The sequence below is a fragment of the Phalaenopsis equestris genome, unplaced genomic scaffold, assembly GCF_001263595.1.
Source record: "Phalaenopsis equestris unplaced genomic scaffold, ASM126359v1 Scaffold000513, whole genome shotgun sequence".
In the NCBI taxonomy this organism is placed as follows: domain Eukaryota; kingdom Viridiplantae; phylum Streptophyta; class Magnoliopsida; order Asparagales; family Orchidaceae; genus Phalaenopsis; species Phalaenopsis equestris.
This window is the reverse complement of record NW_018164953.1, coordinates 1,589,541-1,613,523: the sequence shown is the minus strand read 5'-3', so window position 1 is coordinate 1,613,523 and position 23,983 is coordinate 1,589,541. Positions and strand designations below refer to the sequence as shown.

General features: G+C 34.7%; 1 protein-coding gene across 1 annotated transcript in view; it reads left to right on the top strand.

The window, feature by feature from the left end:
• Positions 1 to 2,482: 2,482 nt before the first annotated feature.
• Positions 2,483 to 23,983, top strand: part of LOC110028552 — a 187,969-nt gene continuing 166,468 nt past the window's right edge. The window contains exons 1-12 of the mRNA XM_020730450.1: positions 2,483 to 2,681; positions 2,810 to 2,888; positions 4,229 to 4,306; positions 4,384 to 4,464; positions 5,695 to 5,771; positions 6,231 to 6,285; positions 6,627 to 6,675; positions 6,867 to 7,004; positions 7,275 to 7,356; positions 14,901 to 14,979; positions 15,083 to 15,123; positions 15,260 to 15,454. Of these exons, the coding sequence (XP_020586109.1) occupies positions 2,580 to 2,681; positions 2,810 to 2,888; positions 4,229 to 4,306; positions 4,384 to 4,464; positions 5,695 to 5,771; positions 6,231 to 6,285; positions 6,627 to 6,675; positions 6,867 to 7,004; positions 7,275 to 7,356; positions 14,901 to 14,979; positions 15,083 to 15,123; positions 15,260 to 15,454 (1,056 nt within the window). The 5' untranslated portion in view covers positions 2,483 to 2,579. The remainder of the gene's footprint in view (positions 2,682 to 2,809; positions 2,889 to 4,228; positions 4,307 to 4,383; positions 4,465 to 5,694; positions 5,772 to 6,230; positions 6,286 to 6,626; positions 6,676 to 6,866; positions 7,005 to 7,274; positions 7,357 to 14,900; positions 14,980 to 15,082; positions 15,124 to 15,259; positions 15,455 to 23,983) is intronic.

Genomic DNA, 23,983 nt, shown 5'->3' with positions numbered 1-23,983 from the left:
AATAAATAGAAATCCAAAGAGATTTTCTATTAGTAGCACTATTATCAATGTAAATGTTAGAAATATCAAAATTAATAGAAGAACAATAAGCAACATACCCAAGATTAAATTAAGAATTAACTTGGATAACAAAAAAAATTAAAAGTATTCTTAATCTATTTAATCAAAATTCTACCATGATCAGAAATATTAAAATTATCACAATTTCCTTCATTATGAAAGAACTTTAAATCGTTTAAAGAAATAGGATCTTTAATAACAACATTAAAAACTTGTCACTGTGATTCAATATTACTATTGTAGGACTCTAATATATTAGAGCTCTTTAAATATCTACTTAGTGGATGAGGTTCTTAATTGAATAAGCTATAAAAATGTAAATCATAAATATAAAAATAATCACAACCATAACATAACAAAGTGAAATCATAGTAACTACAACATACCAAATTATAATTTTGATGCTTGATAGAATAATCATAACAACTATAACATAGTCAACTATAATTTGATATATCAAAGTACAATCATAATAGCTATAATATATTAAAATTGAATGCCTCATGCTATTTTTTAAAAGAGTATTCCAATTACTTAATACTAATGAAGCTAATATCTTGTTATTAAATTGTTTTTTTTTCAAGCATAGCATTTAGGATACTCACTGTAAATTTAGCCTCACATTTTGAGAATTATGAAATGCTTCTTTAATGAGTCAATTATCCCTTCCACAAAATATCAAAACATTATATAATAATTTTATCCATTAAACCCTATTTTTTATTTGCGATTTAGGCCGTCTAATGTCTCTCTACGTATAAGCACTATGTTAAGTGTTTGCATCATATAGTGCTAAAATTTGACCTCATATCTTAAAAGTTTGAATCAATTTATAATTAGCACAAACCAAAAGAGTATAATTTGAACAATATTCAAACTAGTGTTAAACCATGTTTCAAATTTAGTTTGACTAATGTTTAAGCATGATTTAAATAAGGTTTAAATATGGTTACAACCATTAATGCCACATCTAATGTGTTTTAAGATTTTTGTTTTAGTATGCATAGAATTCTGAAACTTCTGATGTAGTTAGGACCTTATGTATTTTATAAATATAAGCTTGTTTGTTAATATCATAAGTTAAAATTATAGATCTATGAAGAATATATTCAAACTTAAATATTTAAGCATATGACATCTCTGACTGTAAATAAAAGATAGTTGTAACACAAAAAAAATTCTTGCAAAATCTTATTCTAGGTTGATCTCATGAACTCTTAAGACATTCAAAATAGAAGGTGATGGAAAGAATGATATTTAAGGGACTCTTTGTTTATATTGAACTGCAATTTTTTTACAAGGATTTAAAGAATTTATGCGTGTGGTATGAAGAATTACAATGTAAATTATGAATGAATTTGAAGTTCAGATCTTAGTTCATTTTGACTTAATTTAGAATTATATCGAATTTGAGCTGCATCATAAAATGCTATCGATAAGCCACAATCCACTGCCACGCATGACACTCGTCGGCGACGACGACCGCCTGGCTCCGCCATTCCCCCCCCCCCCCCGCCGCTGCCGCCTGGCTAGCTCATCAACTGCTGTTGCCAACTGTTCGCCGTCATCGCCAGATCAAAAAAAATATTTTGAAATACAATATTTTCAATCTTATTCAAATAATAGTAAAAAAAATATCACATTCATTTTATTGTGAACCAAACTTTAAAGTATTTCAAATATCTCTATAAATTGTTTATATTACTTTTTATTTAAAGCAAACTAAAAAACCCCTAAATATCTTTTCTATTTAAAACTTTATATCTCAAAATATGAGAATCATGAATTACATTTTTTATAAAGGAGTAAGTACATATAAACCACCAAAAACATTGATATTTACTAATTAAGCGTGTAGTTGGTTTTTTGAACCATTGAACATATGTAGTTATGCATGACACAATCAAATCATTGAGAATTTGATATACATATATATATATATATATATATACATACAAGACATAACTAATGGACAGGAAGATGTTTAAAATTTCTGGTAGGGATGACAGAAGATGTATATATATATAAGTTGGGGTTTTAACTGAGTTTGATGAATTAAAGAGGATGGCTAATTTGCCAATAGAAAGTTTGGGGTGGTTGATCTAAAATATGTTTTTGGGCATATATTTTTTTAAACCATGAATATTTGATAAATTATAAAATTATAGGCCATATCAATTCGAAAAAAATCATTAAAATGCATCATATACTTTAATATAAAAGCTATCATCATTTAAAAATGACTTTAGGATATAATTGACAAAGTAAGACAAAAGAAAAGGTGAAAATGACATTTGTCTACTCATGTGGATCATATAAAGCCAAGTTAACTAATAATATTTTAGTGCCATGCAAGAATAAAAAATTGTCAAAAATAAAATAATAATATTTTAGTGCCATGCCAGCTTCCACCCTTTCGTATCCCAGAGTTCGAAGGTCTCTGTGCACGTAGGTTTCGTGTTTGCGAGCCCTCTGTTGTGGAAAGGCAAGCAGGCAAAGGTGCATCAGAAATCTCTACGATGGCGTCTCGAAGTGTGGTTTCATTCTTTGGATTGGATGGGCTGTGCCTGGAACTTGCTTTTTTGCTCGTTCAATCGGGATACAAAGCCAAAGGATTCGAGGTTTGCTTATTCTTTTTCTTCATTCTTAGGGGTTCTGTTTTGTTCATTCTCCCGAATCTCATTTGGTTGCGCTGTTTTCTCTAACTTTTTGCTTTGTTACTTACGGAGTTTCCTTTTGATCGAAGCAGAGGACTGAATCGTCGGCGAGGGTTGCGTTCGTCGAGTTGGGCGGAGAAGAATGTACGAACCCATTGGAGGCGGCAAGAGGTTTGGTACTCTTTTGACTTTATTTCGCTGGGAAAATATTGGTTTCTATAATGTTTCAACCATTTTATCTTGTTTAGGCACAAGTAAAGCTTGAAGTGACGTACTTTTTCACAAATACATAATGGAATTAATATGGTTCTAAATAGCTTAGTTTTATTGACAAAATTTTGTTGTTTGGGCATAAGGAAAGCAGAAATTCTGATGCCATAGTTTAAAGATATGATTTGGTTTATGTTGGTTCTTCCTTATTTCTGAAGTTATAAAAATGTTACCTTGTGTTGATCTGTAGTTTGAAGATGAATTTGTGTAATTTTAAAGTATTTTCATGTATAACAATGATAGTCTTCCTAATTTTTATAGGCTATTTATTTCATTGCAAATACAAGTTGATTGTTATTGATTGATTTATTTATTCAAATAGACGATTATTAGGGGTGTAAACAAACCGAATACGAACGAACATAGCTCGCATTTGTGTCGATTTATTTGAAATTATTTGTGTTTGAAATAGACTCGTGTTCAAAATTGTTCGTGTAGTTACTGTTCGTGTTCAGTTCGATTTGTTAGAATTATGTTTGAAATGTTTGAAATGTTCAAATTGTTCGAATTATTCTAATTATTCGAATTGTTTGAATTATTCAAAATTTCACAAATTTGTTTGTATTGTTCGAATTGCTTAAATTGTTCAAAATTTTTTGAAAGTTTAAACCTGTATGAAATTAATGCTTAAACTTGTATGAATCACAACAAAAATGCACAATAGCCGAAACACAACTCATAACAAACCATAATATCAGATCTCATCCATGTAAAATTCAAATATAAAGGCAATATGCTAGATTTCACTCCCAAAAAGCTTAAAAAACTAGGTTTTACTCTAAGAAACTAAATAAACCTAAAAGAAATATAAGAAAATTTAAGCTAAGAGGCGGACTTGAAGATAAATATGAAATTATAAAATTTAATATAAGCTAAGAGGCGAACCTGGAGAACATATTATAATTTATAGATTTAATTTTTTAAAATATGATAAATTTTTAGAGTATATAATTATTTTTAAAATATGATGAATTTTTTATATATAATTATTTTAAATTATTTTATATAACGAACAATAACGATTCGAACACGATCGAACAAATGACTATTCGTGTTTGGTTCGTTTATAAACTGAATGAGAAAAAAATTGCTTATGTTCGACTCGTTTGCTTATTGAACGAATCAAACACGAACTTCCTGGCGAGCCGAACACAAACTATTCGTGAATAACGAGCTTTTTTGACAGCCCTAACAATTATTTTTAATATTTGTTTCTTCTTGGACGTGTCCATTTGCAACAGATGCGTCAATAGTGTTTGTGTCGTTTTCTGAAGAGGAAATGGATGATGTGTTTTTCAAGAAGGATGGTGCAGTGAAAGGTCCATGACTTATTTTCTCAAGTTATTTTATTTCTTTTATTCTAACTAATTACTAATTTGTTTCTCCATTTCTCTAGGGTTGTGTAAAGATGCAGTGATTGTTCTCCTGTCAACAGTGTCAATGAGTTATCTTCACAAGTTAAAGGAGAGTTTTGCAGGCATGCCGGACACGTTTATAGAATTTTATGTGGAAAACATAGTTTATGCTTGCTTGATTCTATATTGAAACGGTTACTATTCTTTTGCAATCAATTTCAACGTGGTTTTGACTTTCTGAATTTCATTATTAACTAGAATTGCTGGAAAAGTTGCCAAAGGGGTGTCAATCTAGAGTTTTGCAGGCATCTATGAATTATGCAAAAACATTTACCAAAAGTTTGAAGCAATGTCAGTCCTAGAATTTTTTGTGTTTTGGATAGCAAAATCATTTCTTTTTTTTCTTTTGCTGGTAACAATACATTATGCAAAAAAATGTTTACCAAACTTGCAGAGTAAATAAAGTATAAAAGATTAGTTCTAATGCTTCAAATTTATCTCAACGAAGGGCTAAGGTACATGAAACCACTAGTACATGCCCAATGATGAATGCTATTTTTACCTGTATTTTTCAAGTTGATAATTTCATAGGCAAGGGCCTGAAATTTTTTTGCATTTCCTTTCATTTGGCTAAATTGTAATTTTTTCATCAAATGGGGGCTGGCTAGGCCTGCCTTTATTTGTTACCAAATTTATGAAGACTTTTTTAGCACGTTAATTTACCATCATTAACATTGTTGAATATTAGAATATGAAAATTTTGAACTTTGCAAAAGTCTTTCCATTTCAAACCTATTGCACAATTTAGCTTGAGTCTTATTTTTCTTCCAATGGGTTGCCGATAATGAGTTTTTCATGTACATAGTAGAGAATAATTTGATGCATATCACCTTGCTTGTTTTGTCAACAAAACTAAACGAACTCAGAATTTTAAAAGAGGACACTTAAAGTTTAAATGCATATTTTTCATAAGATTTTTTTTTTCCTTCAGAGTGGATAATGATATAACTTTATTCATAGGAGCCTCACATCCTTTAACCCCATTAGCTTAATCGATAGAAAATTTAAAGAAAGATAGCTACGATCTCACTAAATTCTCAATTCTATCACAATCTAGTATCACGTGCTTCTTCAGAAACCTCCAAACTAGTTTAGTAACTTGCTTTACAACCACTTCCTCTTCTACATAAATTTTATTTTCAATTCTAGATTCATCGTATATAGATTTGCTTCCCCCTAATAATGAGTTTGATGAAACCATTGACATTAAAAGGCTTTAGGAGACTCAATATTGTACTTGGCATGCGATCTCCATGTTTTACTCACACAATAATTCTCTTCTTATTGTGCAGATGAATCAGGGATTATGCTCCTTCTTGATGCATTTGTATTTCAAGCAGTTTCTGAGGATTTCAAAGACAAGATAATTGTGAGATATTATATAAGAAAGACTAGTCCCAAAATAGTCCTCAGATCATTCATGTTCGACAAATCTAGTCCGAAGTTATTACATTTTTTCAATTTAACTCTTTGACTGTATAAAATTGATCTCAAGTGATCCCTTGGGCGGAAATTGATAGATCACAGTATACGAAATTGACTCTAATTCGATTCCTTGATCACACAAAATTGATCCCAATTCAGTGCTTGAGTTACCATTCGGGATCATTTTTGTCTATTTGAGCAATTAAATCAGAGAAAATGTGATATTATGAGATTATATTTGTCACGTACGTTGGGGGACTATTTTGGTAGTTTACTTTTTTACATATTTTCACCATATTAGTGTTTTCAAATATTTCACTATTGAAGAGTTAAACAAATGTTCTCTTTTGCAGTATGTTAGTTTTGTCTATCTGACATGTTATTGGATGTGTGAAACTTTCAGGTTGTTGCATCTGGAGACCGGGAGGCTCTTCATAAGGCACATCCTGTTTTTTCTGGTACATTATAATCATTAATAAATTATATTTGTTGAAAAAATTCTTAATTAGAAACTTAGTTGTCTAATATACTTTACTGCTTTTATGCTATGCTCGTAAAAAATATATTCATTGCTACTCTTACTGATTTGGCTGAGCTGCCTTTTCAAGTGCGTGCAAAGAGTATTGATTTTCCTTCGAATTTATTTCCATACAAATCAATATTGTGATAAGCTATTTTTTTTTTGTGAAAACAATGCAGAAGTAAAGCATCACCAAGCGAAACATTATTATTAAAACACATTAAATATTCTCTTTTTTCCCTTTTAAGATCAAATCTGACCATCGAATTATTTGAACAGCTGTAAGCCAGAAAGTTTTTGCTTTTGAGGGTGAAGTTGGCATTGCAAGGTACTTATTGTTTTCTGTCAAAATTAGAACGCACCAGGCCTCTTTGAATACTTTTTACTTTTGGAGCATGGCCTTTGAGATCATTATATAGTTGAAGTTTTACTGTTGTTTTTTGTACTGATTTCAGACCTTCGCTGCTAAATATTAGAGTTGCAACTTTTTTATGATGTGTTTTATTCTATTTTTTGCAGTAAAATTAGAGCAGTTAACTTTCTGCTTGAAGGCATTCATCTTGTTGCTTCTTTGGAAGCAATATTTCTTGGTGTTAGAGCTGGCTGTCATCCAACAATTCTCTATGACATTATTTCAAATGCTGCTGGTAGTTCATGGTAGTTCAATCATGTTTAATTTTTCTGATGCTTATAAATCATACATTACTTATTAGATCTCTAATAATGAATACCATATTACTGCATATGGTATTCATTCTATTTGCCTTTTTATTTGATAAATTATAAAACCCAAGGGCTAATATATTAGAAAGGAGTGGTACAAAAAAGGTTGGATGAGAGGGCCGAAGTAGGAACCGAAAGCACCTGGTATACAAACAACTTTTACAACTTGAACTCTAATATTGTGCGTGGAAGTTGATTTTACAGGATCTTCATGGATGCAATCCCCAAATTACTGACTGGTGATCATATCTTTACAGATTACTTGAGAACTTGCATGAAAAATACGGTACATCCATAAGCTTAATTTCTTCTCCAGCTAGATACCCACTAAATTGGACTGATGTAGCTCATTTTTATTTTGTTTATTTTATGTGTTTTTATATTGAATTTCATAATTTGTACTTTATTGGATGTAAATAATCTTCCAAATGTGTCGAGTTTCTTTGCATTTTCTTAAATATTTTGATCCTGAGGTGCTGAATAACTTTTACACATAATTACCCGTCTTTTTTTTTTAAATATCATACTAGTTCCTTCGCCATTATTATTATTCATGCCTATCATCTCAAGTGCAAGGTCAACGCTTCTAGTTATGCAGGAAATTAAAGGTAGATAATGAACTAAATGAAGGAAAATAAAATTACTATTCAAAGGATTAGGAAGATTAAGTAGAGTATCAAAAATACTGATGAAAGTATAGCAAAACATTTGCTCAAAATATGTTCATGCAGTTGTGCAGGAATTAACATAAATGAATAGAAACGAGAATTCAGAAATTATTTAAGAAAATGCAAAGAAAAAACAAATGATTGAGGTAAGCTGAAATTGTAATCACAAGGTTACATGAGAATACGTGGAGTCCATAATGATAGTTACAACAATGAAAACACACACTTATTCCCTTCTTAAAAAGTAAGACATCAAGATTATAGCAGAGAGGTGCTAGAAGAGATGAATCATGAGTGGGATCCTACACGGTGACACTTGCAATCACTATTATAATATTAGAATATTTATTAATATAGAATTTTGTATTAATTACTTTTATTTGCTTTTATTTTCTTTCATTTATTTCTTTATTATGTTTTTATTTTGTTTCCTTACTAGTATATCCTATAATGGGTATTTTTATCCCTCTTTGCATCAATAAGAAATATCTTGGGTTCTATTCTAACATGGTATCAGAGCTGGGTCCATCCATGATCGGTGATCTACCTCGGGGTACTGTTCATTTGTGTGGGGAAATCTGATCACATGGAAAGGTAAGAGGCAGTATGTAGTTGCTCGGAGTAGTGCGAAAGTCGAATTTCGATCCATGTCTCTCGGAATTTGTGAAGTTCTCTGGTTACACATTATACTCCACTAATTATGTATGACAGTCTCCGCTACCCTACAGTCGTTTTGTGATAACAAGACTGCCATAAACATTGCTCACACGCTGTCCAGCATGATTGCACCAATCATATTGAGATCGACCGTTACTTCATTAAGGAAAAGCTCGAGTCAGGGAAAATTTGTGTTCCGTTTGTGCCGTCTAGTGGCCAGCTGGCTGATATTCTCACAAAGAACATTCCTCGATCATTGTTCAATGAGTTTAAATCTAAGTTGAACATGACTGACATATATGCTTTAACTTAAGGTGGAGTATTAGAATGTTAGAATATTTATTAATCTATAATTCTGTATTAATTACTTTTATTTGGTTTTAATTCTTCTCTTTATTCCTTTATTCTATTTTTATTTTGTTTCCCTACTGATATATTCTGTAATGGGTATTCATACCCCTTTTTGGATCAATAAGAAACATCTCGGGTTCTATTCTACCAATCACCGATAAGTGGTGGGGGTTAGGGGTATGGGCAAAGAAATAAGGGAATTCTAATGGAGCCTGTGATCCACGTAAGCTGGTGGAGACAAACTACCATTGAATATATCAACGACACAAGATATTTATTGACATTGAAGCTTGAACGCGAACAAATATGTGCTAGTGATTTGAAACGGGCTCAAATGTTGTTGTACACATGGATTTGAGGAAGGAGAAGCAGCAAAAACTATGGCGGAATTCATGTGGGATAGCAAGGAGGATGAAGCAAATGCGGCGGCTAGAGGACAAGCCCAAGGGATTGGGCAACAATGACATGTGGGAGAGACCAAGGGTGTTATTGTATGCGTGGGTGCGATGAGCCATAGCTATAGTGACTAGGTGCGATGAGCCATGAAAGTGGGTGGCAGGCGTTATGAGAGGACTCCTGTGCAATGTGCGGCATAGTGCAATGGTGAACGAAACATTAATCGATTAAGTTTTGTTTTTTAGCTTATAGTTTCTATAATACTTTGATACATAATCTGATGTAGAATTTAAGGTTTAGGGTTTCTACTGCAAATTTAATATTCAGGGTAATATTTAATGAAATAAATTTTTATACTTTTTCTTGCTATTCATGCTACATATACAGAGAGTAAACATGCAACTGTTTTAGTGGAGCTGACTTTCCAACATAAATGCTTTATTACTAAGGATAATGAATAGAAAGAAAACTGAATTCAATTTACATTGAAGAATTTAAATCTCTTAATTAAATCAGGAGTAAATATGGATATTACAATAATTGAGCATGCATCTAAACGAAGCCAGATATGCATTAAATCTAAATGGCAGCTCTAGGGCAAAGAAAAGTGGTTATACCTTCCTGAAATGCTTCAAGTTTCATACTTGGGCACTGACTAGAGTCTCAGAAAGATGGATAAAACTTTAATCTACAAAACTACAAATTTATTTAGGACAATTGTTTTTACGTGTCTTATAGCATTCTTGTTTATGAATGCTTTCACTATGCACGATACGGAAAATGTTACAGTCCCGGATAAGCTGAATGTATGGTATAAATAGCTGAGTATAAGCTGAATGTGGAATAGGAATTGCAAAAGTAGCTGCAATCCTGGTTAAGCCAGTCACGAATAAAGAGCAGTATCCACTTGATAAAATGTTAACTATAAATGTTTACAAAAAATGCATAAAAAATGCATTTGAAGTTTGTTATGTTATGGTACATAATTTTTTAATTCATTGCTATAATAAGATTTGATGCATGGATGAAGTATTCCAGGCATCAGGATATGCCCTACGTTGCAATGAGACTCTAGGAGTAGAATCCCATAACTCATGTAATAGGAACCTGCATGGCAATCGAAAGGTTGACTGTAGAAATTGACATGGGCGTCTCCTGCTACAGGAACAGAAGGAAACCTCTCGTGCTCAGGTTAACGTGAATGGCATAGAGCTGAACCGAGTAGCCTGTTTTTGATTTCTTTCAAATTTTTAGTGATTGTAATCTACCTTAATCTCTAACCATTTTGTTTTAAAAGTGAACCATTGGGATTTAGGTTTTCTGCAGTGTGAAATGAATATACCAAAGAGTTGCATCTACTCTACTAGATTTTTTAAGTCAAGGCATTGACTTATCAGATCCTGAGCGGGGACTGAACTCAATGAACCGAGAAGGAAGTGTTGTTTGACTTTTTGTTTGTTTGTAGTTGTGCTCTGATTGTAACTCATCCTGGGGTGATGTGCATCTCTAGTTTCCATGCTTCCCATAGCCTTCCCTCCGCTGCTACCGTGCCGTGGTTTGCAGCACCCACTCAAAGACAACCCCTTTGCAGTTTTTCTGCAGCCGCATACTACCCAACCACCTCCCATCTTGCTGCCATCCCTTCCAGCAACCTCCCAGCTTGTTGCCACCACATCCCTGCTGGAACCACCTCACCATACCCTGCTGCCGCCCACCTTCCAGCCATCCGATAACCAATCACTGCCTTCCATTGTTACCTTCCGACCATCCAACTCTCCATACTTGCTATTTCTCTTAAAACCGTAACACCAACACTCTTAACCTAAGCCCTAGTTGGGTTTATGTTGTGTCTTGCTATTTTCTAGTTTCGAGTGTCTTTGGTTGTAATCTCTTAATTTATTTCAATAATAAAAGTTGCATTTCATTTTTATTTTGGGTGAACCCTTGTATTATTTGTTATCAGAGCCAACATAATCCTAGTCTTATCATAGTGTTTCTAGCATCCTCCCTCCCCCCCATCCACACCCAGGCCTTAACCATGCCACTGCCGGAACCAGATAAGGAATTTATCATGGATGACATTCAACATCTACTTCGCCAAGTGTTACAATGGCTTGATGCCATTGAGGGAAGGATCCAGTGTGGGATCACCGTTGACCGTACTGGTGAAATCTATAGAGGAGAGCAAGAAGACCATCTGAATCCCTTTCGTAGGGATGATTTCAATGGAGAGGAGGATCGGCCAGAGCGCTTTGGGTTATAGTATTAGAAGAGGTCCATAAATGAGGTGCATGTTGGAAGATACAAAGATGAAGTTCTTGATGAAAGATACAAAGATGAGATACCAGTTGGAAGATATAGAGATGAAGCATTTGTTGGATGAAGAAGGCGATGCAGCCTAAATTTGAAGGACCAGTTGAAAGCGGATCTATAAGAATTTCAGGGGAGAATAGATCTATATGATTTTCTCTAGTGGATGCAGATCGTTGAGCGGATCTTTGATTACTAGGAGGTGTTCGATGACAAAAGAGTGAAGCTCGCCTTCATCAAGCTAAAAAAGAATGCCTTTTTGTGGTGGGACAATCTGAAGAGGGAGAGATAGAGAGGAGGGGGCAATCATTTCATTAGAGAAAATGAAGAAGGCGATGCAACGACAATACTTACTCCTGTACTATCACCATAATATTTTCTTGAAACTTCACTATCTACAACAGAAAGAGCTATCAGTGGAGTATACGACATAATTTATGCATCTTAAGTTGAAGTGTGAGCTGAAGGAACCAGAGGAGCACATCATAATCAAGTACATATGAGGCTTGATGCCCACCATTAGTACTGTGGTCGAATTGCAAACCTATTGGACACTATGAGACATGCAGACCTTAGCATTGAAAGTGGAGGTAACAGAGTAGAGCATGCAATTACCACCAGTCAGCCATCCACCCATAGTGGGAGATCTTAGGAGAAACACGCCTCGAGGAGTGGAGTAGATTAGTTCAGAGTAGGACAAAGCAATATAAGTGAGAAGCTTGAGAAGAGTAGGACCGCCACTGCCTTCCCAACTAGGAAATGTTTCAGATGTCATGGTTTTGGATACATCATTTCTAGTTATCTTACTTGCCGAGTTGTGTCCTTCATCGAATAGTGTGCGGAGGAGGAAGTGAGTGACGAAGAGGCGGCTGAAGAACATGGTGAGTATCAATTTCCACTGTAGGAGTGCGAAATAATGGTGGTTCGACTGGTCCTGCAGATTTAGGCTTTGAGGGAGCGCAATGACTACACTACATATTCAACACCCGTTGTACTGTAAAGGGAAATGTATGCAGTCTTCTCATCATTTGTGGAGGAAGCAACAAGATTGTGGCATCTACACATATGGTGGATAAGTTGAGCCTTATGACTCAGAGGCACTCCAACCGTACTCCATGTTGTGGTTCAGAAGGAAGAACATAGTTAACATTGATAGGAAATGCCTCGTGGAGTTTTCGATTGGGAGTCAGCTGCAGGATCCGATTTGGTGCGACGTGGTGCCCATGATACCTGCCACATCTTATTGGAGAGACCATGATTGTTTGACTGTTGGACTCAGCATAACTGGTTCAGGAACACCTACTCTTTCACCAAGAATGACAAGCTCCTAGACCTCTACCTTATGTGGAGCCCGAGTTTATGGGTGCCTTTACCAGTAGAGAAGCGCCTGCAAGGTCAGTTTTGCGACGTTAGATCATAGATGAGAATGGGACAGGAGATCTAGTTTATGATACATGCCGACTATTGCAGAGAGAGTTTCGGGATTTCTTGATCGATAGTTTACCTCTATGACCACCACCTTTCAAGGAGATCCGGGCTGCCCTCGCATTAGATCAGGTTGAGCCAACATATGGTTACTTTGGGAGGATTCAATATAATATACATGATATGCAGTCCCAGTTTAATCTAGTAGCGTACCCTCAAAAGGTTGGACTGATATAGATCGCTGCTCATAAGTGGAGAAAGTCCTCCGGTGTTTTGCAAGACGGTGTAGTCGACAGTGAGATCCTGGTGTTTCTATGGTGACAGTCGAAGATTGTCAGTCCAGAGAGGTTACAACAACTCCACCATCAACACACACAAAAGCTTTGACGAATAAGTGCAAAGCTCCCCCAATCCCAGGAGATTGACACGTGCGTCTCTTGTGATAGGAACAGAAGTGGACTGCACATGCCCTGGTTCATGCGAATGACATAACTGAACCAAGTGGCCCATTTTCTATTTCTTTCTAATTTTTAGCGAGTTTTTATGTTTCCTTTATTTTCCTTAACTATATATATGTTGTACTTCTATTAGGATAGCTGTGGGCATCCCTATTTCTCTCTTGTAGGGCTGTATCTAAAGGTGAGAAGGTTCTCTAGCTGTTAGTCATCTAAAGGTGGCGTGTATATCTTGTTTTTTTGCTTCCTACAACATTCCGTCTATTGCCACTGTCATTGTGGCTTGCTGCAGCTACTCGAAAAACAAACCCCTTGCTGTTTTCCTGCAGCAGCCTACCACCCAATCACCTCCCATCTTGTTGCCATCCCTTTCAGCCACCTCGCACCTTGCTGCCTCCCTTTTCTAGCTGACTTCCTTGTTGCTGTGAGCCATCCCCACCCTTCCAACGCCCTGCCACCTCACCATACCCCGCAGCCCCCTACTTTCCAGCCATTCGACAGCCAACTGCTGCCTTCCATTGCTGCCTTCCGACCATCCATTCCTCAATACTTGCTATTTCTCTTAAAACGATAGCACCACTACCCTATACCTAAGTCCTAATTGGGTTTGTGTTGCGTTTTTTGCTCTTTCCTAGTATCGAGTGTCTTTGGTTGTAATCTCTATTTGATTTTTGTAATGAAATTTGAATTTTCATTGTCATTTGGAGAGTGGTTAACTCCGGTATCCGAAACTCTGAATGCTCCTATGTACTTTTGTGCTAAAATTTAAAAACTTAGATCTAGACACGATTCATAATGCTAAGATATTCTGTAATGATGGGCAATTATGTGGTAAAAGTTAAAAAGTTTAGTAATTAAGGTAAGGAGTCATAAGGTTGACCTCTTTCTGTAATAGCATTTTTTCTCTGCTGTTTTTTTGTGCCTAATTTCAATAAAACTGCTTTGTTCACTGTTGATATGCATATAACCGTGGACCACTTAGTCCCACCCATGGTTTAGAAAATTGTGGGTCTGTTGCTACATTTGAGGGGGAGAAATTTTCTCCCTTAATTATCCATTATTGTTTTTTTTTATTTCATTCCTTCTTGTCATGATGATTTGAATTTCCCTTCTATCGTATAAGAGTTAGTCTTAGCTGTATATATATTTGTTATTTGTTTGTATTAACTTAATGAGAAAATTAAAGAGTTTCTCCTCTTAAGAAAGTTCCTCCTAAATTCCACATTCACGTTGCTCTTGATGTATTAATTTTGATATGCAAGGTACAGATGCAAATTTGAATTAGAGTATTAATATAGCAACTGTATTGTCAAAGTCGCCATGCATATGTTCATAGGTGCACTCTTAACATGTATACATTTCACGGTACTATTCACAGGCTTTGGTTACCATCCAGCTTAATCTTTTTGATAATCATTTAAATAATAAAAATGCGCTAAGCTCAGCATTTATGTGGCTCTTTATTCTTTTCTTCTTGCACATGTAATGTATAATTACACTGTTGGCTTTGTGCCTGAGTATGGAGCATTTTCTTTCTTTCTCTGATCATTCTTGGTGCGACATTCAAGGAATTTGTGATGGATTTGGCCAATAAACTCTTCTTTCCGCTCCCAGTGCTAGCAATGGCATTTCAAGGATTAATAAATGGTAACAATTATATCGAGAAACATTCCTTTAAAGTAACCGGCTACCAGTTTTTTTAATAATCCTGCATTGAAAACCTTCTCATTCTTATGGCTCCAACTTTCAGGTTCAATTGGAGATAAAGAAGGCGCTTCTGCATCTTCAGAGGTCAGTTTTTTTCCCCCTCAAATTGATGGCTGTGGTCTTATAGGATTTCAATTTTATTTACTCGATGAATCTTTAAGACTGTTTGATCATTAGTGAGTGTTTAAAATCATAATGGTAACTTTTTTTTCTTGATTAGAATTGGGAAAAAACATTTGGTTTGAATTTGCGGGAAGTCGCCAAGGAGCAGTCTTACAACCCTGTGGAGTTGGCCAATGATCTTGTTACCATGCCAAAAGTCTTACAAAGAATAGGTTTCATTGGTCTTGGAGCTATGGGATTTGGCATGGCATCCTGCCTCTTGAAATCAAACTTCCCTGTTCATGCATATGATGTATCTTCTCATACATCCAAGCTACTGCCTTTTTAACTGATCATTACTTTATTTTTTATTTGACATGCTTATGCTGATGTTGATAAAGCTAATATTAACTTTGATAAATTTGCTTATGATCTTATGTTTGCTCTTACGTGCTTTATATTGAAAGCATTTTATTTGCAATGGAAATATGCTGTGAAAGAAAATCGAATAAAATAACACTTGTTCTTTTGAAAATTTGAAGCATTTGCTCTGGTGAGAGCATGTTGATTCTGATTACATCTGCCATCACTAACTGGATCGTGGTAGAATGGACATTTTACTTCTTTAAGTGCATTAGTTGATGATAAAAACAACTATTGGGTCCATATTTATGTTTTATATTTGTGTTATTTCTTGAGCATTATGATCGTAAAAAATTTTACCTAATTTTCTAAGAAATGTACTATATTGACAATATTGTTCAACAAGAGGATTTCATTGTTAGTATTTTCAAAGCTAATTGTTTTGTCTTGATTTGATAAAAAATATTGTAGGTAATATAGGTGGATTTCGCTATTGGTTTTGTTATATGGATTTAGGTGTTGAGAAAGGAGCAATTAATACTCATGTTGGGTGTGACAAAATGAGAATTTGAGGATGGATGTTTTGTGAAACTTTTTAGGTACTCAGAACTCATTAATAAAGTGAGGTCATAAAGTATTTATGGAAGGATTGTAAGATGGACCGAAGATAAAATTAGCTATAAGTTGTGAGAAATATGTGTGGAATAAAGTTGAATTCTCATATGCTGCTCAAGAAAATGAATGGTGATGTAGGATTCATAAGGCCTAACAAAATAATTGGGATAAGGCTAATAATGATTCATCCAATTATTTGGGGTTGCTTTTAGGAATCTTTACAGTTAAATAATTTTTGTTGATTATTTCATCAGGCTTTTTGATACCGGAACTAGTAGGAAAAATAGTGGAAAACATAAAAACAAACTTTCATTAAATATTGAAATAGAATTACAACATGACTCGAACGGAAATAACATTACAAACACAAACACAAACACAAACGACACAAACAATGCTCCTAAATGTATTCCAATGGGTGGTAGAAATCAGTGAGGTGGGTTGGGATGGTTAGCGGGGGGGTGGTGACGACCTCAGAGTGATGGTGGCAACGAGGGTAAGGTGCAGAACAGTAGGGACAGCAAGTGAGAAGGATTGTAGTTGGTCGACAGAGGTAGTGGGTGATTGGGAGGAGTTTGAACTGAGTTAGGAAGCCTGGAAAACAAAATAATCTGTAGAAAAGGGACCTACAGGGTGTTAGGGTGATGAAGGGAGAGTTCGGTGGCTAAGAAGTGTAGAGGAGAAGGTTTGGCAAAGGTAGAAGTGAAAGATACAATCACCATCTTGGAGAAGAATACTGGCGGAACACCACCATGTTCTCGAATACAACCCACAAAAAGTGAAATGGACTTCACACAGGAGAACTGAAGATAGCACAATCTGAATTGACACCTCACTCATCTAGGACAACAATTTATAGGCTTCGCTGGATGGAGGAAGCTTCTGCACAAAGGAAAGTGGCGAAAAAGATGAGAGGAATCCAGAAAACTCTTCTTAGAAAAGATTCGGTGCTCAAAAGCCCCTTTGGATTGTGAGAGTTTGCGATCCCTCTTTCCTGTACTCGCGTGGGTTTTCTCGCTGTCGCGGCTTCGTGTGGCTTCCCTGCTCCCGCGATGGTTCACGAGGGGCCCCGAAGCTCTGCGGGTTCTCTGACCTGCGAGATCGAAGCGCTGCTATAGGGGCGTGGTTAGTGCCCCGTGCTAGGGGCACTGTTAGTGCCCTGCTACAAGGGTGCCTATGAGTGCCCGCGTCACTTGTACTCTAATTTTCTGCAATCTTTTTGCACCACTTTTATTTATCTTTCATTTGGTTTCTCTTTTTCTTTGTAATGTTTTGACATTAGTTTTTTTCATTACTTAACTTATTGGAGTATTTTCTACTCATATTTTTACGATCTTATTTTCAATAGGTATTATTTTGATCTAATTTAATTATTTTCTCAATTAATTCTTTCTAATTTTGTTATCTATCTATCTTGAAATCTTCATTGTGCCATAATTTTTTATTAATTACTTATCTTTGATATTTTGATTAATACAATATAGCTGGTTTAAGTATAATTTATTAATATTATGTATAAGTTTTCATTTTATGATTCTCTTTTTTTATATTGCTCTCAATACACTTCTCTATTCTAACCATTCTATCATCTCTAAAGGTTTTATTCTTATCTATATCTCTAATTTTTTATATAATAGATACAAACATTAGCCTATTACTCATTTTGTTAGATAAAATTCTAGCAATATTGATTGTCAATTATCAATATCATATATTGATTCCTTTCTAGGGCTCCTAGAAGGTATATTTGAAGGGGATTGAGCGAGGATAAGGTTGTGGAAGAGCAAGGGAATGGGGATCGAAGAGGCCGATAGTGTTTAGAAGGGGCTACGAGGCAAAAACTGTTGTGGGACAGTAGATTCGGCATGGTGGGCGGCTATCTGGACTGAAAACAACAGATCAAAAGGCGACTCAGTGAGATATGGGCTGTGAGAAGTGTCCACCACCTATTCCTGAGTAAGATATTGACACACTACTTGTAAAAGAAAATTATTCAATACTCCGAAGAAAATAAATAGAGAATATTATCTCCAAAACACAAATACAATAATAAAAAATCTTCTGAAAATAAGAAATAACAAAATATAAATTTCCCTCTCAAAAAAACCTAATTCTAATTAAGATTAAATATGTGCCCATAGGGACTAGCAACTATTGCATGAGGAAGTATTTCTGCTGATTGGAAAAATTGTGGAAATCTCGTTGATCTAGCTTGCAGGATTGAGGAATCGTGGGACTGTGCTACCGCGGGACATGGTATCCTTGGAAAAGCTCTCGTAACATTCTCTCTGGGTAGGAGAGACTTCGCCCTCTTCTCTAGAGGCTTCTGGAATCGATCTACCCCATTATAACAAAGTCATCACTTTACTGTGCTTGATGTAGGCTCAATATAAAATTTATGCTCATGCCCATTCCTTGGAACCTTAAAACACATAAATCATTCCAAAGCATGTATTGATAGAATAAATAACCATTATTTTTGCACAATCGAAGCTGGAATTGCACATAGATGGGTATTCTCACGAATCAAATCTCGATTTGTTAAATCTGTAACTTATTTTTCCCACTCATCGTACTTGACTGAGTGTAGATGATAAACAAGTTTGTTTGGAGGAACTGATAATGGAGTGAAATCTATGGCATACTGAATTTTCCTTTGCCGGCAATGACTCAAGAGGTAAACTCGGTCAGGACATCTGATAACTCCCTCAACAGGAGTTGCTCCTTTTATAGTATTGACTCATTGGGCTCACTATCTTCTAGGATGTTAATATTAATTCTTTTGGAGTCTCTCTCATAGACTCAGCTTGAATCGCTGACATCTCTCCCTCATCAATTCTCCAGTCTCCTATGGGACTTCACACTTTGTTTCCTCCATTGCACCCTACTTAGTGAAATATATCACCATTCAATATGGGCAGTCAGAAGCAACATGCCCAAAATCATGACACTTGAAATACTTCTTAGTTGGGACAAATTTAGGAGTACTGGCGGTCTCCATTTTGTCTCCACTCTGAATTGATTTTTTCGCTAGCGGGGTAGACTAGAATGCCAGCGTTCGCGGGATCTATATTACATTTGGAAGAACTCTCACGTATTGGAAAAAAAACACAAAAATTCAGTCAATCTATATCGCGAGATTGCAAAAACTAGCTTTACCGAGTAGAGATCCAATCCCAATTCATCTTCCCACGTTCGTGGGATCAATTTTGCCCTGTGCGACATCTCACAATTGCAGGTTGCGATATCCTTGGAAAAGCTCTCGCATCATACATACTAAAATAGCATATTATATATTTGATTATTGTGTTACTTGTCTTGATGATACCGTTGTAAGGCTCTTAGATGGTGTTTGGGAAAGAAATTTAGCGGGGAAGTGGTTGTGGAGTGACAAGAGAATGATAATATGGGCGGTCGACCCTTTCCATTCCACAACCACATTCCCGCTATGTCTGCTTCCCAAATACCTTATAAGAGCCCTAGAACAGTATCTTCTGGTACCAGTACCCGACAAACCCCCCAAATTTTAGGGATTTTTTTCCACACGTAAACCAAAGATCCATATAACCCGACAAACCCCAAAATTCACCTAGCCTCTTAATCATAAACCTAAACCGTATCTTTTTTGTTAGAGCTTCCATTGGAAGAATGAGACGTTAGGCCGCCAAGGAGAAACCCTCAACAAGGTGTCCACGAATTTACTTTTGATGTGCAACGAGAAAATTTGTAACTACAACAGAGGCTTGCCACTTTCAATAGTAGACCATCAGGTGAGGTTACCATAACAATAACGTTGATCAAGAGGAAGTGAGTCCCTTCCATCAGACAATTTTCAATGACGATGAACCATTACCTCGACGAGTTAGCATAGAATATTAGAGGAGAAGCTAGGATCTTGGAGTAAAGGTGGATTTATTGGGTTTCAACAGTTGCGTGGATCCCGATGAGTTTATCGAGTGGCTTCAAACAGTGTAGTAAATGTTTTAGTACAAGGATGTCTCTCTGGATAAGAGTTAAATTGACAGGAAACAAGCTCAAAAAAATTGTCATTGCGGTGGGAGAACCTGAAACGTAGTCGATTGCGAGTAAGAAAGATTAGACCGTCACTTGGTTTAAAAGATGAAAAATGTGATGAAGTGCAACTTCCCTTGTATTATCGACATCTCATGTTTATAGTGCTCCATAACAGGCGTCAGAGACACTTCTGTGAATGAGTTCACAATTGACTTTGATCAAATCAAGCTGCAATTTGGGTGGAACCAAAGCACATAGTGACAAGATATCTTGGATGAAAGAGGTCATCTATCAACAATGCAGTTTAGCTACGTCCATATTGTTCCCTACTTGATGTGCATACTCTAGCATTGAAGGTGGAGAAACAATGTCACCAGATGAGTGCCACACATTACTAGTAGAGTTCAATCACAAAATCATGTAGTACGAGTACACATAATGGAGCCTCACAACCTATCCCGCTAGATGAAAACTCACTTCAAAGTGGAGACAAGGTGGAGACTTCTAGCACTTCCAAATCTGTCTTAGCCAACAAGTATTTGATGTGCTATGATTTTGGTGAAGACCCAAAGGAGGAGAATGAAGATTAATACTAATTTGCAGGTGACAAAGGAAATGTTTTAGTAATTCAAGCTGAGCCAATGAACGAGTCTCCGATAGGAGTATCATTGGTTGTTCTAGAAGATATTGAGTTTGAGGTAATGAGCATTCATATAGAGTTTGAGGATATGATGACAAACTATCTTTCCGCAGACCCTAAGAGAAGCACCAATAAAACTAACATTGGTGATCTAAAAAAGTGATGAGTTTGATGAGCCGATACCAAACACATGACAGTCTTTATTGAGAGGGTCCAATGTGTCATTACTTTAGGTAAAGTCGTGAAATTTCTTTGCCACTTTTGGAGGACCATATTTTATAAGTTAGAGTTGTAAAATTTCTTTGCCTCTTTTGGAGGATCTTATTTTATAAGTTAGACACAACTTCTTACTAGTTCGACTTTGCATTCACGGACATATAACTAAACAACAGTGGTGAACCACAGCTTTGGAAATTTTCTTAGTTGATTTTTGGGAAAGAAAATCTCATAGTGTGATCCGTGTCAATCTAGAGAAGAACTTTCTCCTAGCTCGTGAGAATGTTTTATCCTTTTCTTTTGCAAGTGGTATGTCTGCATTTTGCTCAGGAAATAGGTGGCAGACCCTTCTCGACCTTTGTACTGCACCGCTTTGTGATTCCCTCTATTGTGTTCATCCGGGACAGCCTCCAAACACCATCTATCTACTTCAAAATGTCGTCGATCACCCATGTTATCCTCCCCTCATTATTCCACAACAACCTCCTCGCCAAACCCACTTTCAAAATACCTTATAGAAGCTCTAGAATGGTATCACTTAGATGCTTATTTTTTACCATTATCTCCATTTCTCTAACTTTATTATATTTAGCAACAATTTTATCTTTTAAACCATGCCATATGCAAAATTAATTATTGAGGTACCTTGTTTTCAATTTTCTATTGTAAACACCTTCCATTCAAACTCAAAAAAGAAAAAAGAAAGAGAAGGTTGCTGATGTAATTTTAATTCTTGATGTAATCCTAATCAAACTAGTAATTCAATGATCATTCTATAAATACTACTAATATTAATTAATACTCAGTTATACATATTTACTTGAGCTTAAACATACCTTTAATACGCACATGTTTTATTAATATACATAAATTTAATTGAAGGCAATCTCAAGATACGTGAAGCCATGTAAAAATATTTCTTTTCTCTTTATGCTTTATGAAATTGAGGTTGTTATTTCCCATTCTTATCCGTCCTATCAATAAAAATAAACCTTTTCACTTAAAATACCATTATTTTTACAAACTCATCCAATAATCACCTTTCATATTCCATAAACAATGATTGTTTGATCTGGTGGTTGAAAATCAAAGAGGAACATAAATCCAGTTCTTTTTATTCTTATCTATTCAGTGTTCAAGTTAATAATGATCCTTTTTTAGGGGATTTTTTCTATTAATCATTATGTCTCTGACGATTATATTTTTTTTGTGACCAAAATTTTTTGACAAGAATATTAAAATGATTTTCTTTTCTATTGGCTCTAACAAAGGTCATGGTTCTGATGGTCACTTTTAAATTTTTTAAAAATACTTGAGACATTGTTGACACTGATTGTATTTCTGCCATTAAGTATTTTTTTTATCAATGCCAAATTTCATCATAGAGTTAAATGTTCTGCTATTGTGCTTATCTCTAAAAGTTATGATGCGAAATTTTTTTCTGACTATCATAATATTTCTTTATGCAACACTTTTTATGATGTTATTGTTATTTTGCTGATTGATAGACTTAAGTTCATTCTCCCTAGATCATTCATCCTGCTCAAGCTGCTTTTATTAGGGGTTGTGATATTGTTGATAATATTATATTAACAAATGAGCTTCTTCGTGCTAAAAATTTTGCGCTAAATTGACATCAATAAAAATTTTGATAAGGTTAATATGCAATTTTTGTATAAAAGATTGCAAATGATTGGTATTTCTAGTATCTTCTTTAATTTGATTGTTGGTTGCACTTTTGATGTTAATTTTTATGTTACCATTAATAGTGAATTAAAAGACTATTTTTCTTTTTTAACGTTTTGGTTGGGTTGTCCTCTCTCTGCTTAAATTTTTGCTATAGTTATGAATTCTCTTTTTGCTATGCTGGATAATTAATTGGCTAGAGATAATTATGTTGATTCTATAATCTATTTGATTTATGCTGATGATATTCTTATCTCTAGTAAAAGTGATCATCATCAGATAATTTTAATTCTAATATCCTTAATAATTTTAGCATATCTTATAATCTTTACAACAATTTTTGAAAGTTCGTCTTTGCTTTTTCTAAAACTGTTGTTAGTAATCCTCAACATCATATTTGTAATTTATATGTTTTTACTTTTCTTGAGATTACCTCGGAGTTACTATTAAATCGTCTAAGTTGGTTATTGCGGATTGTCATAAACTTATTGACAAAATTCATATTTAGCTTGCTGGTTGGAAGAAAAAAAATTTATCTGTTGTAGGCAGACTTTGGTTAATTAAATTCACTATTTGGAGCTACTGATACTATTGGTTTTGTTTCAATTTTTTACTTATAGAATTGAAGAAAAATATTTGTTTTTTAATTTCTAAGTTTTTTCATAATATTGATAATAATAAGAAGCTTCATACTATTCCTTGGACTAATATTGCCTTGCCTAAACATTCTGGCAGTCTTGGTATTCAATTCCTTCTCTTGATTCGATTAATATTATGTGCAAAATTAAAATTATTTGAAAATTTTATAATTCTTATTCTTATTTGAGAGATTGGATTTTCAATTGTTATGGTTCGTTTTCATATAATATTCATTCCTTGCACTCCTTTTTAGAAAGATCTTATCAAAAATACTAATAAGTTTAGAAATACTGTCAGTTTCAAAGTTACTTATGATTGTCATTTGCTTTTTTATTTTGACCCTTGGTTTGACAGGGTTTCTCTTAATGAACATTTTGATGATTCTATTTTGCTTGGTTTAATCTTTTTCTTAATATGAAGCTTAAAAATGCTGTTAAAAGTGATTATTAGAATTTTTCTCAAAATTTTAATGCTCCTTATTTTTGTATTGAAGCTATATGTAAAATTTTTATTATTAATGGCCCTTCTTGTCTTTGGAATAACATTTATATTTATTATCATAAATTTATTTATTTCTTTTATTTATAACTCTTATCTTTTTATTAACTGCTTTAATCTGGTTTGGGTTAAATGCTTTTCCTTAAAGTATGCTCTTCATATGTTGAAAAT